The following is a 19,545-nucleotide window of genomic DNA, read 5'->3' as shown; positions in this document are numbered from 1 at the left end:
TTTAGAAGTATTTTTTTTATTTTTTTTTTTTTTATAGTAATAACTAATTAACACTTTAAAGTAATGTGTACAATTACATTGATGTTAAACTACGATAATAAATATTAAACAGTTTTCTTTTATTTTTCATATATTTTGCTTCATTTTTAAGGTTTTTATTATTAATTATTGATTTCGAAAGTTGTAAAGTGTTTGACACTCAATATCACTAAAATAAAATAAAAATACTTTTTTTTTTCATTTAAATAGATTTAATAACTACATGCAATCGTTAAAATTTACAATTTCAATACAAGATTAATATTACGTTAAGAAGTGAAATTATTAAAAAAAAAAGAAAATTAAACAAAATTAAGTTTTTACAAATTACACTTACATTTAGAGACATTATTATGTTAGTAAGTATAAAAGAAATTGTAAATTAAAAAATATATATATTTAAATTTCGTAGAATTTGATTTTCCTAAAGGTACTTGGGATAGCAGCTAAAATATTTAATATTAAGGTTTTATAGCTCAAGACAAGATAAATTTTATTTTTAATGCTTGAATAATCATTATGTTTTTTCATGTTTATTTTAAACTGCTGTTTAGCATTTTCTAATATTTTTTTCTAAAGTTTAAAAGTTTCTTTTTTCTTTTATTAAAATATTTTTCTCTTTAAGCTGTAATCTGTATTTATAGTTTATTTGTAGCTATGTAACTTATAAATGTATGTATTTTGTAAATACCTACTAGACATTTTCTATCTGTCTTCAAGTACATGAGTTGTTTATGTAAATGTAAGTTTGTATTGTTCCCAACCTGATAAGTACTCAATCACAACAATGACTTTTCTATAAATTTGTTTTTTTTTTTCTGATTTTCATTTTGTTCAGATTTCACTTATAAGTATTAGTAAATATAAGTATAAATTTTATTTTGAATCATTTTTTTTCAACAAAAAACAAAATATGCTTATTTTCCATTAAACATATTTTTTCTTATTATTTTTTATTTATACAAACATACTACTTACTCTTACTTAAGGATATAAAAAAATAGAATATTTTTTTTTCCTTTTTTTACCTAAAGACAAGATATGGTATTTAAAACCATTTATTAGAATTAAAACATTTTCTTTTTTTTTAGATTTAAGTTAAATTTAATACTTTAAGTACTGGATAAAGCTCACAAATTATTTAGTTTTTTTTTTAATTTTTTAAATATAATTTGTTATTTTTACTAGAAATCAAAGAAAAAATATATATTATTTGTTTAAAAATTAAGTAATAGTTTTAAAAGTTGTATACATAAGTACATTTTAATTACAAATTATTTAATTATATTATTGTATTATTTTAACTAAAAAAAAAATAAGTACTTACATTAAAAAATACTTTTTTTTTGCATAATTTTTTTTTTTTTTTGAAGTTTAATTTAACATTAAGTAGACTCTAATATGGTTTTAACAATGAAACAAATAACATTATTTATATTTCTATATAATTACATAAATAGTTTTTTTGTGCAATATCTTCTTAAATTGTATATGAAGTATTCTTCTCTATGCAGGAATGGTTGCCTCTTCGTAGAAATCTGGTTCATCTTCATCAGCATTAGCTTCATTGCCATCCAACTGGAAAGGGAAAATGAGAAAATGGGATGATGTTGGTTATAAAGTTTTTTTTTATAAAGATTTATTATACAGATCAGTTCCTATATTTTCAAGAATAAAGATCAGTTTATAGTCAATATTATAAATCAGTATATACTCAATAATATATATATGTGGATTAGTGTATAAACTTGACTATAGATCAGTCTATAGTTATGTCTATAGTCGGACATCAGTCAATAGTTAAGACTACAGCAGAGTCTATTGTCATGAGCACTAATCTGTCTCTAGTCGTGAGTACAGATCAGTCTATAGTGAAAAATATATATAAATATATATATCAGTCTATAATCAATAAAAGAGATTAGTTCATATTTAAGACTATAAATCAGTCTTGTGGTCTCCGGTAGGTTATTGGTTAGTAGTAGACGGAGGGGTGGGTTCGAATCCTACCTGAGGCACTAGTTAACGAGCCGCACAACAGGCCAATAGAGGCCTAGGGTATTTTCTTCGGATTTTAATGAAAACAATCCTCTTTGAAAACGAAACTAACTGAACAACTAACGAAACGAAGAACGAACGAACGAACAACTGAACTAAAACGAAAGACACGTAACGAACCTAACGACGAACGAAGCAACGTAAACTACAACTAACGAACGAACTGAACGAATAACTAACACGAACTAACGAACGAAGCAACGAACGAACAACTAAACGAACGCTAACAACGAACGAACTAACACGAACGAACTAACTAACTAACTAACTAACTAACTAACTAACTACTAACTAACTAACTACTAACTAACTAACTAACTACTAACTAACTAACTAACTAACTAACTCTAACTACTAACTAACTAACTAACTAACTAACTACTAACTAACTAACTAACTAACTACTAACTAACTAACTAACTAACTAACTAACTAACTAACTAACTAACTAACTAACACTAACTAACTCTAACTAACTAACTAACTACTAACTAACTCTACTAACTACTACTAACTAACTAACTAACTAACTAACTAACTAACTAACTAACTAACTAACTAACTAACTAACTACTACTAACTAACTAACTAACTAACTAACTAACTACCTAACTACCTAACTAACTAACTAACTAACTAACTAACTAACTAACTAACTAACTAACTAACTACTAACTAACTAACTAACTAACTAACTAACTAACTAACTAACTAACTAACAAACTAACTAACTACTACTAACTAACTAACTAACTAACATAACTAACTAACTACGACTAACTAACTAAACTAACTAACTAACAACTAACTAACTAACTAACTAACTAACTAAACTAACTAACTAACTAACTAACTAACGAACTAACTAACTACTAACGAACTAACTAACTAACTAACTAACTAACGAAACTAACAACTAACTAACTAACTAACTAACTAACTAACTAACTAACTAACTAAACTAACTAACAAACTAACGAACTAACTAACTAACTAACTACTACTAACAAACAACTAACTAACTAAATAACTAACTAACTAACTAACTAACTAACAAACAAACAACTAACTAACTAACTAACTAACTAAATAACTAACTAACTATACTCAGGACATTTACCTATTTTTCAAGAATAATGATCACTCTATAGTCAAGATTACAGATCAGTCTATAGTCAATACCATTTAAGTTTATAGTGAATACTACATACCTATCCATAGGCAAAACTATAGATCAGTACATACTCAACACTATATATCAGTCTATTGTCAATACTATTACATAAGTCGATAGTCAAAAATAAAGATTATAGCAAAACAATAACTCAGTCTGTGGTCAAGACTACAGATCAGTTTATAGTCAATATACACATACAAATAGTGAAAAAATATTAAAAGATCAAGAGTCTAGAGTAGGTCAGTCCATAGTCAACACTATATAAATCAGTATAAATCAGTCTATAGTCAAAGATATAGATCGATCAAAAACCTTAACTACAGATAAAAATATGTTTATACTTGCATATAAACTAATCTATATCAGTATATACTATGCATAAATATCTAGATCAATCTATAATTAATATTATGGATATATGTGTGTTAGTCTGCTTATCTGTCTGTCCATCATTCTCTCTGTTTATATACCTTTCAAAATCTAAATCATATATTACATAAGTATGTTAAATATGTACTGCATACATATATCTTTGATTTCACAAATTTATACAATTTCTATCTTGAAATATATGCATGTATGTATGTACCATATGAGAATATTGTTATAGATACTTACGGCTTGCATTTCTTGTGGCTTATATAAAGCTGCCAATCTCTGCCTTATGGGCACCATCATAATTAAAAAGAATGGAAAAGCCAAAGAGATTTTCGATGATTTCACAGCCCATAGTAATACCAAACATAAAACTTGTATAAACGTAAACAAATGCATCTTCCATGTAGGAACTCTCTTCACATACGGAGTGGGTGGATAATGTTTCACTGGCATAAAGAACAAACGTATTCTGGAAAAGGAAGAAAGAGCAAAAAAAAAACAACAACAAATGAAAAATAAGTACCATAAGGCATTAAAAGGGGGGACGAAAATTAAAAAAAAAGGAATACACATATTTATAGCAAAAGTACACATATTGGGATTGTTTTAAGTGGGCTTTAAACACTTGTGTGCGCTGCATCAATAGTACGGGTTAATTCAGATCTTACACCATGTGTCAAAGGACTTTTTTCCATGACAAAATCCGTAGAATTTTTAAATATACTTTTAAACAAATGTCCACTTTTCAGAAAAAAGTATTGATTACTCTCCAAAGTAAAATTTTAGCAAAATAACTGAATTTTTACGGAAATTTTTTAATGTTTTAATAAAAGTAAAATTTTCAATCAAAACATCTGCTTTTCACCTATTGTGGTGAAGGGTGTATACATTTCGTTACATTCTTTGTAATTTTTTTTTTAAAGTCTAGTATTTAGGTTATGAGTTTATTTTCTGCTTACAATCATGATTTTTAATTTGGTTTCATGTAAGTGTATTGAAATTGAAAATGTTCATAGCAATAACCAACCTATACTGGAAGCAATTAAATAAAAATTGAAAATTCAAACAGGAGTTCTACGAAAATTGCTTGCTATAGCCATTTCAATTTTTCACAATTAAAAGCTTCAACGCCTTCGTCATATCAATGATAAGAAAGGTTTCACAATATTTTTGCTTTAAACTGAACAAAAATTAAAAAAGAAAACGAAATTGGTTTCCCAAAAACTTAAACTTTGCAATATAAATTTTGCTCATCTTTTATATAGAAAAAAAGTCATAAAAGAAACCAAACAAAAAAATATTAATTGACTTACCTTTCGAAGAATTGTACTCCACTCATTGATGCAATACCCATATAAAGGAAAACACCAAATAACACAGCCATTGGTATGAGACGCAGCAATGGTGCCATTGTTACTGAAAGACCAATCATTAAAGCAACAAAGAAACCCGAAACTCGTTGTTCCTTAACATCAATTATACGTGGAGATTCACCAGGAGCATGTGTTCTATGGAATGTATAATGGTAAATGTTAATACGATTTTATTCAGGAAAAATATGCAAAAAGGACACAAATATTTAAAAGGAAAACTTTAATAATTCCGTTTCATTTAAATAGTTAAAATTAAAACTTACCTTGACATAATAGTCAGAGCAGAAACATGTGCCACTGAACGCACAGTAGCGGCGCAATGCCAAGGCATGCCAAAGAAACCACAGAAGGTATTCAGGCAACACAGCAAAACTATATCAAAATGCAATCCTGAACCTTTCTTTAGGCCACGTTCCGGTTTATCCACAATCAATTCCGAAATATGGGATTCCATAAATATCAATATATACACTAAAATTGCAGGTATTCCAGCCATAAAGGGAATCCAAGTTTCAATGGGACCCAAACTGACCAACCAGCCGCGAGTGGTAGGATCACTGGGTGATAAGCCTTCTGGCACACTTAACTTCTCGGTATAAACAGCCGGTATAAAATAGTCAACCATTACAAATATTGTAATGGCTATAGGTACACCAAAATCGCCTAAAGCTCTGCGAGCATTACGGCCCAAAAAGTGTGAGTTGCGGAATAATTTCAAGTAGTAGGCCACGGTAAAGGTGCCCAATGTTAGAATTGTACAAAACAAAGCTGTGTTGGGCATATTCATTTTAACATTACTATTGTATTCTACATTTATGGTGGCATTCGTTGCAGTTTCATTGCCATTGATTAAGTCACTGGCGTTGGAGTTAACAAAGTCTAGAGTAGCATTAAGGCCTAAACTGGGTGGTGGCAAATTGTAATCGGCTAGAAGTGGATGATTCTTATATACAGATACTAATTTCATAAGAGTTTCTACGATATAGATTAAAGTAATAAGAGCGGAGAAAATTTCCTGGGTAAAACGTGTTAGCAGACGCACATACACGCTGCCCTCGAAGGCTGACACCAATATAGATATAACTGCCAACCAAATACCAATATAGGCTCGGATTGTTAAAAAGTTAATGTTGTTTTCTTTGCAAAAGTTATTCAAAGCCTCATCGAACAACAGTAGAGGACCAGTGGTGCCTATTATCACCAAAGGCTGGCCGGCCAAACTATGAAAGATTACTCCCACAATTGAGGCACTTAACAAGGTTTCCGATATGCCAATAAGATTATGTGTCTTTTCTGAAGCCAAGCCACCAAATGTTATAGCTGTTGAAAGGCAAGCAAAGTACATGAATACGGTGGCGGCCAAGGTCTCAGTGTTCAAACCATCCATTATATCACTTTTATACATGGGCAAACGACGTTTGAGATCATTGCGCAAACCACCCCAAAGTCGGTGTGTTTTCTCTAAAGGACTTGGCTTTTTCTTATCACCATCATCATCACTAGCATCTTCCTGCTTCTTTTCAATGGCAGCTTTCAAAACTTCCTTATGCAGATTGGCTTTATCTTTCATCTCCTTCTTAACTTGTAAAGCTTTGTTCTTACGCAAACGAATCCAGTCTTTTTTAGCTTTCAATTCCTCGAAGGGCAGCAAATCATGGCGATCCCAATTACCAGGTGGCAAGACAATAGAGTCATCCAAAAACTCATTAATGGCGGAGAGTAAATCTTTACGATCATCTGCTTTATAAGCAATGGAATGAAAGGATTCATTGGCCATCAAAGTAGCAATAGAACGACCGACTTCATGATAATCCAAATCCAAAGTGGGTGGACCCAATAGGATGAACATGAAACGTACGGGTATGGGAACTTCGGTAAGACTAGGCATAGGTACACCCTCAGCCAAACGTACAAAGGCAATGGTGGGTTGTTCCAGGAAATCAACTGCACCCACCTATAACAAAACAAATAGCAAATAATTAATATTATTTTTCCCGCAACTTGACTAAATTAATTTCCTTAAGAACTTACCAATACTGTAGTGGCCTCTGCACCATGTGGTATCCTCTTAAGTATAGTATCATTTTGTAGTTTCTTCAAATCTTCCTGGGATGAAGAATACAAATCATCTTTCATATCAATTTTCAAATCATTGCTCTTCTTGCTACCACCAATTTCCAAGGCAGGCATAATTTTAATTTTCTTATCATCGCCCGAAAGATTCTAAATCAAAATTAAGATAGAAAACAACAACACGTGATTAATTATTTAAAAATGTTATTTTAGGTTAATTTTAAAAAGCTAAATAAACTAAACTCATTTCACATGCCAAACAATAGAATAGAACAGAATAGAATAGAGTCTACGTAGAACGTAAAGCTTTAACAATTAGAAGCAAGAAAATAAAGCAGAAAATAACCATTTATCATTATTATTAAAAAAGATAGACACAAGTTAAGGATAAGGATTTTTTTGTGTTCAACGTTTAAATATTTATGTATGTATCTATTGTAGGACACACAAGGTTGGTAACAAAAACAAAGATTTTTTTCTTGGTAGATAAACAAAGCAAAAAATTTTAACGAACACTGCAAAAACAAATCAGAAAGATATTTTCTTCTATTTAATAATATTTACAAGGTTAAAGGTGAAAATTATGTGCTAGTGATGGTTGATTTAATCTGTTTTTTTTCTTGTAGCGAAAACCTACCCAACAACAATCTGAGGGCTCTTAAAAATGTTGAAGATGTTGGTTAAATAGCCTTACAGAGAAATGTTTAAATTTATAGACAAACAAGTAGGAAAGTATATTCGGACATGGCCGATTATATGATACTCTATACCATGATCTGGTTGCATGGGGTGTAGGTGAAATAATGAACCGATTTCGACCATTTTCAATAGTCCTTGTACCGAAAAACTCATATGGTCCAAACGTTATGAAAATATCTTGAAAATTTCGACCTGTAGCTTGCGCACAAGGTTTACATGGACAGCCAGCCAGCCGGAAAGACGGACGGACATGTATTAATCGACTCAGAAAGTGATTCTGATTGTGATCGGTATACTTTAAGGTGGATGTAGGACCAATATTTGTAGTTTGATTACAAGGTTTACATGGACAGACGGACAGACAGACGGACGGACATATCTACATATATCGACTCAGAAAATGATTCTAAGCCTTTAAGGTGGGTATAGGACCAATATTATTGTGCGATACAAACATCAGCACAAACACAATGTACCCTCCCCGCTATAGTGGTGTAGGTGTATGTCCGTCTGTCCATCCGTCCATCTGTCCGTCCGTCTTTCCATCTGTCCGTCCCTCCGTCTTTCCATCTGTTCGTCCGTCCATGTAAACCTTGTAATCAAACTACAGCAAATTTGAAGATAATTCAGTGAAATTTGGTACATGATCTTCTATTGTCACAGGAAAATGGTTAAGATTGGTCCATTATTTCACCTAGCCCCCATAGAACTGAACCTCCGAATAGGGCTTGTAACCTTGTAATCAAACTACAGGTAGCAATTTTGAAGATAATTTAATGAAATTTGGCACATGATCTTCTATGGTACCGAATAGGGCTTGTAAACCTTGTAATCAAATTATAGGTAGCAATAAGATAATTCAATGAAATATGGCACATGATCATCTATGGTAACGGAGACGAAGCCTATTGAAAATGGTTAACATCGGTCCATTATTTCACCTAGCCCCCGCACAACTGAACCCGCCGAATAAGGCTCTTAAGTTCATAATTATGTTAATATACTCGTATCTCGACAAAAAGCTGCAAAACCAAGTTCTATACTAGCCTTGATGACCCTCAAAAATTTTATAGTTATAGGCTCTCATTTGACCATAACCCCTATACAAAGCCCCCTTCAAAATTTGACTTAAATGTCCACAATTTTGTTCAACAATAAATCAAGGTACAATTCAACTTAAATGCTTTATTATGAAAACTAAATCACATTTTAATTTTGTAGCAGGTGTAGGGTATTATATGGTCGGCCTCGCCCGACTATAATTTCTTACTTGTTATATGTTTATTTTGTGTACAATTTCTGATTTCCTTAGCAAATTTAGTCTGCTTATGAAATCATATGAGATTTCATCCAGAAATCCAAAAAGCCTAAGAATGAACTAGTGGTATTTAACACCACATGTCTAGTAAATAATCATAATATTCTAAGGTTGCCTTTCAAAACAATACTAACTTCTTGAAGGTTTACCTTGATGCTATTATTTAAAAAACGCCATAAACTTTAAATGGTGTAATTATTGGTAAGCAAGCTAAGATGTAGCTATGGAGGATACTAAAGGAAGGTTTCGATCCGAACCTAATTGACAATGTATTATCGGGGTAACCTCTATGATCAGGGTCGAACATTTTCGTTTAAAATAATACACGATATTTTCCTACGGAAATAATATTCTGAATCATCTTTTTCTTGCCTCCAAGTATATTTAATTCACTTGCTCCGGTGCGATATGTAATGCCAAAATTTAGGTGGAGCTCGTGAGTTCTAATCATGAAAGTACTTTGTGCTAGAGTAAAAAGAGCGTTCAAATTGCCTTCTTTCACGAGAAATATTAATTCGATCGAAATCCACTATCGAAATAATTTTCTTACTATATCGTGAATATTTCTTTTTCCACGTGAATCTAAATAACAATTCTCACGAGAGATATTTAAATTTATAGAGCAGAAAATAAATTTCGTTCATGAAACGAGTGCACACGCACTTCATGAAATATTTTTTGTTGCTATAAAGCCAGTCATCGCTTACACATTTTTGTGTGTGAGGTGTATTCATATTCTGATCGCTTTGATATCTCTCGTGAGCGAAATTAAAAACAAAAATTTAATAGATATCTCTCGTGAAGCGAACATAAAAATGAGGAACTGAAATACAAACAGTTTTCGTGAGTTTAAATATAAATCTCGAGAAAATGAGTTTTATAACGATATAAGACTCTGCACGTAGATATAAGTGGTCAATGCCGCAAGATTTAATGGTTATGTGGACATTTTGACCGCGTATTCTGAAATTTCATCGTAGTCTCTTGTTTGTATTCTGAAGGCTTGGTATTTCATGTATCCAATATAAATGACATTATGATTTTTCGAAATATTCTACATAAAGAAATACATAAAAAACTTTCATAAATAAAATTTGAGGCATAAAAGTCTATATGATAAAAATTTACAATTAATTAAATCTGATCTCTAATATATAGTACGTATTAATATCATTTACAGACTTTCATGGACTTTTCCTAATAAAATACATATATCTATAAACAAAATACAAATGACATGCTAAGTACTAACGACATTAAGTTATGATATGATTTTTGGGGGGAAACAATATATGTATGTGGGTATCTAGTCTGGGGAGGAAGCATTTCAAAAAACAAACTTTTCTTTATATATTTTTTTAATAAACAGGTTAAAAACTCAAGTAGTTAAGAAAGCTCATCAAAAATATAGAAAACAGAACAAACATAAGAAAAAATGTTAGAGAGGGAGAGCAAATTTAATTTAAAACATTTACACCCAAATACGATAACGTTGAATGACGGCGATTTGTTGCATTTGGTTCGACTACAATTGCTGTTGGTGGTGCACTCAGAGTTTCACAAACAGAGCGTCGTGGACGTGCAATATTTGGATGTAGACGATTTGCTTGTTGTGGTTGTAAATGTTGCTGATGATCATGTCCCATCCATAGCAACTTTATTTATTTATAATTTTATATGAAAGATTTTTTATTTTTAAATAATTGAGATTTTTGTGTGTGAGTTTTGTTTTAAATGGAATTTGTTTTAAACAATTTCCATTATTTAAATGATTTTTTTGGTGTATTTTTTAAGAGTTTTATGTTTGCATATGATAGTGATTTGGAAAAAGAGAAAATAAGTTTAAAAATGAAAAATTTATTTAGTATATTTTTTGTTTTCAGTTTATATCATAAAGTCTTATTATATAACTATTATCAACATGAAAGTTTATGAGTTGGCAAAATCAAAAAGTCTTAAACAAAATGTGTCCAAAAGTTATTGTAAATTTTCGTTTATTATAAGATGTTGGTTTACTTTTGAATTTCAGGGTTTGCATTTTAGCTGAATGTGAATACCTATAGTCCTGTCTATAGACCGATCTTAATTTCGGACTTTAGAATGATCTATATAAAAAACTAAAGACTGATCAATTGTTTATATTATAAGTAGAGACTATAGATTATCAGTCGAGACTATAGGCAGATCTTTAGAACTAACTTTAGACAGATCTTTAGTCCAAATTCTTGACTGATCTATAGACTAGACTAAAGACTAATCATAAGTTAATGATATAGTATATACTATAGATCAGCCAAAAATCCAGACCATAAACTGGTCTTTAGTCCAGACTATATATTATAAAGAATCGGCTGATCCATAATCCAGACTGTAGACTGATCTATAATCCAGACTATAGACTGATGTATAATCCAGACTATAGACAGATCTATAGTCCAGACTATAGACTGATTTATAGTTCAGACTATAGACTGATCTATAGTCCAGACTATAGACTGATCTATAGTCCAGACTATAGACTGATCTATAGTCCAGACTATAGACTGATCTATAGTCCAGACTATAGACTGATCTATAGTCCAGACTATAGACCGATCTATAGTCTAGACTATAGACTGATTTATAGTTCAGACTATAGACTGATCTATAGTCCAGACTATAGACTGATTTATTGTCCAGACTAAAGACTGATCTATAGTCCAGACTAAAGACTGATCTATAGTCCAGACTAAAGACTGATCTATAGTCCTGACTATAGACTGATCTATAGTCCAGACTATAGACTGATCTATAGTCCAGACTATAGGCTGATCTATAGTCCAGACTATAGACTGATCTATAGTCCAGACTATAGACTGATCTATAGTCCAGACTATAGACTGATCTATAGTCCAGACTATAGACTGATCTCTAGTCCAGACTATAGACTGATCTATAGTCCAGACTATAGACTGATCTATAGTCCAGACTATAGACTGATCTATAGTCCAGACTACAGACTGATCTATAGTCCAGACTATAGACTGATCTATAGTCCAGACTGTAGACTTATCTATAGTCCAGACTATAGACTTATCTATAGTCCATACAAAAGACTGATCTATAGTCCAGACTATAGACTAGTCTATAGTCCAGACTATAGACTGATCTACAGTCCGGATTATAGACTGATCTACAGTCCAGATTATAGACTGATCTATAGTCCAGACTATAGACTGATCTATAGTCCAGACTATAGACTGATCTATAGTCCAGACTATAGACTGATCTATAGTCCAGACTATAGACTGATCTATAGTCCAGACTATAGACTGAATGATCTATAGTCCAGACTATAGACTGAATGATCTATAGTCCAGACTATAGACTGGTCTATAGTTCAGACTATAGACTGATCTATAGTCCAGACTGATATATAGACTATAGACTGTCCAGACTATAGACTGATTTATAGTCCAGACTATAGACTGATCTATAGTCCATACTGTAAACTGATCTATTGTCCATACTATAGACATATATCGACTAGATTGTGGACTGTACATATGTGATTTGGCTTACAACAATTTTTACCAGAAAACCTGACTATTGACTGATCTATAGTAATAAATATAGATTTATAGTTCAAAATATAGATTCATATATGTATATGGACTAGGTTCGTCCAAACTATAAAATGTTTTATAGTCCATATATAGACCAATCTATATTACAGTATATAGACTCATCTATAGTCTAGGCTATATATTATTTTGTAGTACAGACTATTGAATGATCTGTAGTCTAGCCTATAGATTGTTCAGCAGTACAGGCTATATTTAGATTGATCTAGAGCCAGACTATAGAGTGATATTGTGGTCCATAGAATAAATTAGTCTGGACTCTAGACTGATGTATAGTCCGTACTATAGATTGTTCTATAAAACAAACATATTTTCTAACTTTAGTACTGATTGACACATTTTAGAGTAAGTATCTACTACTTGTTAAAAATAAAAATATTTAAAAATGTCTTCTAAAACTTAAACGAAAAAAAATATATTTATTTAACTTAAACTAAAGAAAAATTTTGAATTTTTTAAAGAAATAAATATTCTCTACATATGATATTTATAATAGTAGAAAATGCATAAAGTGAATATGATACAATTAACTATAAATTACAAAAGAAAACTTAAAATAAAAACTGCGTATTTACAATTATTATAAAAAAGCCAATTAATTTAAAAGCCAATTCAGTATATAAGTATGTACGGTAGATAAACTTATATGAGTTTATATGATAATATAAAGAAAAAGCGAAAATATGCACAACTAAAAAAAATATTACAATGATTAATGATAGACAGCAAAAGCATGGAAAGGAAGTATAAAGTTTAAAAAAATAAATATTCAAATATAATAAAGTATGGTATGTAAGTATGTAGGGTAAGTACACATATTACCAAACATACACCATACTTTACCATGATAATCATCATACATCAATAAATAGTAATGTTTGTACGAACATGTAACAACACAAAATCAAATAATGGAAAACAAAGAAATAAAAAACACACCAGGAAGGATAATAATAATGAATTTACGATGGCATGTATTTGACAAGAGAGTATACATATGTATTTAAGAATGATCATAATTTAAGAAAGGATTTATAAAACCTACCTGTAGACTGGTGTAACTGTTGTATTTACGTTTCGTAAAAGGAAAACCATTTTGATTTTCATTTACATGACGATGGCGCAACAGTAAAGAACGCAATACAGATGGTTTGTCATCGGAATTAATTAAATCTTCAATAACCATCTACAAAAACAACATTACAAAAGGCATAAATAAATTGCTTAATTGTATTGAGTATTTAAATTTTAATATTATTTGTTTTATTGAAAATTATTCTTCCAGTACCTGTTCGACAACACGATATGCAACGGCTGGTAAATCCTTTTCATTTAAATCCAACAGAACTACACCGGTTTCTAGACAACGACGCAAATTAAGTAAGGAATGAAAGGAGAGAGATGCTACGTGAGGTTTGCCCCAACGATCGGAGCCCTCTTGGACGTCTTCTTCATATTTGATCCAACGGGCTGTTTCTTTCCATTCGCGATCCTCTCCGGCACCAATAAGTTCATCAAGTTGCACAAAAATCTAAATATTTATGGATAATTTTAATAACTTTTGAATTTATGTAGACTTATCTGTAGTCCAGACTATAGCTTAGTCTGATCTAACGTTTTAACTATAGACAGATCCAGACTATAGAATAATGAATAGTTTAAACATTTGCCTAATATATAGTCTACACTATGGACTGAGCTCTTGTCCAGACTATAGACTATGTGTTAATCTACAGATCAGTATATAATTAACACTACTGTAGACTATAAATTAGCCTAGACTATAGATTGATCAATAGTTTAGAATATAGAATGAACTATATACATATATAGTCCACATTGTAAACTGATGTATACTAAAGAACAAAGTCTGATTTATAAACTAATCTAAAGTTAAGACTATGAACCGATATATATATATATATATATATAGTCAGATTGCAGATCAGAGATAGCCAATACTATATACTGATCTGTATACGGATCTATAGTCCAGGCTATTGACTTATCTATAGACCGGTCTATAGACTGGTCTATTGTCTAGACTATAGTGTGATCTGCAAACATGTCTATGGAATGAAGTTATAGCCTAATCTTCAGTCCCGATTAAAAAACCTACAGTTTTCAAAATCGTTTATGTCTAAACTATAGTCTGATCTGCAAACAAGCTTATTTAGGATTTTTTATTCAGCCTAATGGATTCACTTATAGTCCAGATTATAGATTTATTTATAGTCCAGGCTATATACTGATCTTAAATGCAAGTTATATACTGATCTCTATTCCAGGCTGATCTTTGGTACCGATGAAAAGAAATATCTATAGTCGCTAGACTGGTTTATTATTTAAGCTATAGCCTGATTTGTAAGCAAGTCCATTAACTGATTTTCTTTCAGTCTATGAACTGATCTATATTTCAAGCTGTAGACTGATCTATAGTCCAGCCTATAGACTGATCTAGAGCTAAAAACTGATCTATAGTTCCGATCAATAAACGTATTTATACCCACATCTATAGATTTGAATGTTATTCACATTCATAACAATTTTTCTATTTTTCAGAACTTACCTCATGTGGACTATGATCAAATATTTTCTTTGCCTGTTGTAAGCCAGCTACACTGATTTGTGGTAACTCTCTCAGTTTAATCGATGAATGATGAATTTTGTGCCTTCTCAATGCTCTGGGATCATCTGAACGATGTGATCTTAATTCATTAAGATCCGCTTCCTAAACAACAACAAAAAAGAACAAATAAATTAATTCATCTATTAAGAACAATAATTCCAAAAACAATTATTAACCTGGGAGGCCTTCGGAAATGCCTTTAATTATGTGTTTTATTTTATAATTGTTTTAAAAGGGAAAAGCATAATAAAGTACAAATATTTACAAATAATAATAGTAATAATGGTATTATAAATATTTATCTAAATATAGGTACAAATTCATTACAAACATAAATATTAAAAGAGAAAATTTGTAATAATATTTACCTCCAAAGTGGCATCTTCCGGTGCTGATATTTTACGATTACCGGCATCGCCGTTTTCTTCAGTAACTTTTTTGGCTTCCACGCTGTCTTGATGGGAAAATTTACGTTGTCTATAATACTGATGGCGGCTGAAAACATGTTCGAAAAAGTGGAAAAAAACAAAAGAAGAAAAATTAAATAAAATCAAAAAAAAAAGCAATCATTGTGTTAGTTAAATCAAGTGTATTAAAATTAGGGTTGCCAGCCAACTTATTTTTTTAAATTAGACTCAAAAGTTCAGGAAAATTCCTCAAGTAAGTTAAACAGATAAAAGCGTTAAAAAACAAAGAAAATATGTTCTTTAAAAATCCCCCTAGATCTAGCACAAAACTTAGAACTCTGGCCACCCTGCTTTTTGTGTTTTTATTCTTCATAATCTATTTTCGCTTTTAATATTCTCATTAATTCCTTACCTTTTTCTTCTTTTACGTTCGTGTATATTATCGTTGGGTTGTTCATCATAGCTTAAACTAGGGGGTGTAACAACAGTTGCCTTCTTCTTACCAAATTGTACGTGTTTTTCATCAGCCGAATTATCCTATAAACATGTTGTTATACAATTATTTTCTTTTTGTTACTTGCTTTTTTTTTATGTAACACATAAGTTTTTAAGTAGAATTTTAAATAATATTATAGGACGACATCAAAAATCAAAACAAACAAAAAAATTTAAAATGTTTAACAAAAAATCACACATACCGAATGATCACCATGCCCAGCACGTTCGGAAACTAAGGGAAAATCTTCTGGTATATCATCATAATTTTGTGCATTTGATGAATCATTATTGTGTTCGTATTCTGAATCTTCTTCAATATTAAGATCGCTATTTAGATTTTTTGTGCGATGTACTGAAAATGTAGAAAATTAAAATATATTAGAGTTTTATTGATTTTTAATGAAATTTTTTTCTACTATATAGTAATATTACTATCATCTGAATCTTTGTTCTAGATTGACTAAGATTCATACTATTCTATAGTTCAGAATTTAGTAGAGGCTACAATCCAGTCTGTAGACCAGTTAATACTCAAGGCTATAGATTAGTCTTCACAGTTAAACCAGTATTTTAAACCATTAGTCCAGTCTATAGTTAAAACCATAGATGAATCGTAAATTATCAACTTATAGTTAAAACTATATATACATACTTTTATCGATCTTAAATTATACATAACTATAGGTCAAACGATACGGTTATAACAAGAGTTTAAACGATACTAGATCAGTATATAGTTATGAATATAAATTAGTTTATAGATAAGGACGTAATTTACACTATAGATTAGTTTAAAATTAATACTATAGATCAGTCTTTACTTCAGTCTAAAGTTAAGACTGTAGAGGAGTATATAGTTTAGTCTATAGATGAATCTATAGTTAAGATCTTTCTAAACTATAAACATCAATGTATAGTTAAAGCTATTGATCCGACTGTACTTAAGATTATTGATCAGTATAGATCTAGTTAAGACTATAGTCTGGTCTATAGTTAAGACTATAGACCCGTCTATACTTAAGACTATAGACGCATCTATAGTTAAGACTATAGACCCGTCTAAAGTTAACACTATAAATCTATAGTTAAGACTATAGATCAACCTATAGTTAAAACTATACATCAATCTGTAGTTAAGACCTTAGATAAGTCTATCATTATATAGTTAAAAATATTGGTCAAGGTATGGTTAAGACCATATGTCTAGCGTAAAACCTATAGATCAGAATATACTTTCGACTTTAGACCAGTCTATAAGACTAAAGATTAGTCTTAAATAAAGACTGTAGATCATAGTTTTTAGTTTCTACTATACATTTATAGTAAAACTATAGATCAGACTATATTTGAGACTATATATCAGTCTATACTTAAGACGATAGATTAGTCTAAATTAAAGATTTTTGATAAGTCTCAACTATATCGCTCTGTAGTTAAAACTATAGATCAATACTTTAGAGTATAAACCAGTTTATAGTCGTGTCTGCTAAAACTCTTAGAAATAATTATCCAATTGTTTTCTCGGCCATTCAATCCGCATTTATAAAGCCACCAACATAGCTCATTCTTGACGAGTCTGAATGTAATCACTGTTAGACGACAATGGCTATCATTGAAAGTAGATTCATAATTACAGGTTTTGATGAAATTTTTATGGAAATACGAATACTTGATAACATTTTCTTGGCGTGAATGTTTCTATTATAGAAAACTAATTGATATGGTGAAGTTTGGTGATTTCATAAGATTTATATTCTTTATAGATAAAGTCTATGGTGGACTTTGTACCAATCTAAAGAAAATTTTGCAGTATGAAAACTTTCTTAAAGTTAATAAATGATATGAGGTTTTGATTTAAGTGGACATTGGATACTAAGTTAAATTCTGAGCCCGTAACAGATAATTTATATTTTATTAACAGTGTGTCCACCACTAAATAGATTGTTTTAACGAATATGAAAAACTGACTAAAACTTACTAAGACTCTTTATATTAGTATTTCTTTATGATTTCCTTCATGATTTCTAGGACATTTACTAGACTCTAGTTCTCATGGTATACAATACTTACAAAGCAACAAAGTAGTATAATCCCTATCATTCATGTTGTAAATTTTAAATGATCTGTTTAGTTTTTAAAAAAATTTATTTCAAGAACTTTATATTAACTGAATCAAGTTAAATTTTAAAGTATTGCTACTTACCATTTTTAGGTTTATAAGATCCTACTGGATGTACCGTGTCCTGAAATGTGGTCACATCAAATTTTTCCTTTAATGAACTTGGACCAGCGAAAACTTTTTCCATTTCCGAGTCCAAGAGAACTTCATGAGGATCTTCATTTCCACCAGACTGAAATTAAAAGAAATGTTGGAAAATATTATAAATAACTATCGAAAATTGTTTTTTCTTTCAGTGTATTTTCTAAGTATATGTCTTAAACAATTAATTTTCAAATAAAACAAATATTCCCTGAATACAGTGTGTCCTTTCATATAAACTTGAGTTCATTGACACAGTAACAATCAGAATAAATTTATGGGTAAATATTACAGGTAAATGGCGTTAAATTGAATAGTTAGTAGCACCTGCTCCAATCATTTAATATCCACGAAAAAATATATTTTTAAACACTTAAATTGATTTTTCTACTCTTCTTATTCATGGTTTATTAATCTTTGCAAAAGTTTTTCTTTTATTTAATTGTGTGACTTTTTCAAAAGAAAATATATTTGGCGCCTAAAAAGTTAGTGTAATAAATTTCATAATAATCCAAGTTTTTCATATAATATGCAATAAAAATAAAAATATAAGTGATGTATTATTTTTGTAGAAAAAAGTTAGAGATTCATTTTAACACTTTAACCAAATTCTACTGTATTAATATTTATATATTCAGTATCGATATGTAAAAATATTATTACCAACAAAAAATTATGTATTGTTTTGAATTCCAAAGCAAGTGTAATTAAACTTCAGTACTTTGGAAAAAAAACTTAAGAGTTCATTCAACAATTCATCAGTGATTAAATATCCTTGTACTTATAATTATTATCAGTTATGTAAACAATTTTACTTATCAATCTTAACGGAATACGTACATGAAAGTAATTTACAAAGTCATTATGTATTTTGTTTGATTATTAAAATGAACAACAAATATATTTGTAATGAGAAAAGGCAAATACATGTAAGTAAATTCGGATTATAAAGCATTTCTTTTTTATAAAGCATTTCTTTTTCTAACAAAAGACATTTTTATAATATCAAAAGC

General features: G+C 30.1%; 1 protein-coding gene across 7 annotated transcripts in view; it reads right to left on the bottom strand.

The window, feature by feature from the left end:
• Positions 1–630: 630 nt before the first annotated feature.
• LOC119602645 (band 3 anion transport protein) overlaps positions 631–19,545 on the bottom strand; it is an 80,343-nt gene continuing 61,428 nt past the window's right edge. For 3 of the 7 annotated variants that reach the window (XM_037954265.1, XM_037954266.1, XM_037954270.1), the window contains 14 exons: positions 18,476–18,623; positions 16,473–16,624; positions 16,187–16,311; positions 15,736–15,862; positions 15,544–15,564; positions 15,308–15,469; positions 14,027–14,269; positions 13,784–13,924; positions 10,591–10,770; positions 7,057–7,248; positions 5,289–6,979; positions 4,966–5,160; positions 3,893–4,121; positions 1,411–1,617 (listed from right to left, as the gene is read on the bottom strand). In XM_037954265.1, coding sequence (XP_037810193.1) covers positions 1,546–1,617; positions 3,893–4,121; positions 4,966–5,160; positions 5,289–6,979; positions 7,057–7,248; positions 10,591–10,770; positions 13,784–13,924; positions 14,027–14,269; positions 15,308–15,469; positions 15,544–15,564; positions 15,736–15,862; positions 16,187–16,311; positions 16,473–16,624; positions 18,476–18,623 — 3,678 coding nt within the window. In that variant the 3' untranslated portion in view covers positions 1,411–1,545. Of the gene's footprint in view, positions 1,618–3,892; positions 4,122–4,965; positions 5,161–5,288; positions 6,980–7,056; positions 7,249–10,590; positions 10,771–13,783; positions 13,925–14,026; positions 14,270–15,307; positions 15,470–15,543; positions 15,565–15,735; positions 15,863–16,186; positions 16,312–16,472; positions 16,625–18,475; positions 18,624–19,545 lie in introns of all 7 variants that reach the window. The other 4 variants (XM_037954267.1, XM_037954271.1, XM_037954268.1 and 1 more) reach the window with 4 other exon arrangements.

The sequence above is a fragment of the Lucilia sericata genome, unplaced genomic scaffold, assembly GCF_015586225.1.
Source record: "Lucilia sericata isolate MDLA Ls3-8-SP2 unplaced genomic scaffold, ASM1558622v1 Contig000246F_arrow, whole genome shotgun sequence".
In the NCBI taxonomy this organism is placed as follows: Eukaryota; Metazoa; Arthropoda; class Insecta; order Diptera; family Calliphoridae; genus Lucilia; species Lucilia sericata.
The sequence above is the reverse complement of the archived record's forward strand: the minus strand, read 5'-3'. Positions and strand labels throughout refer to the sequence as shown.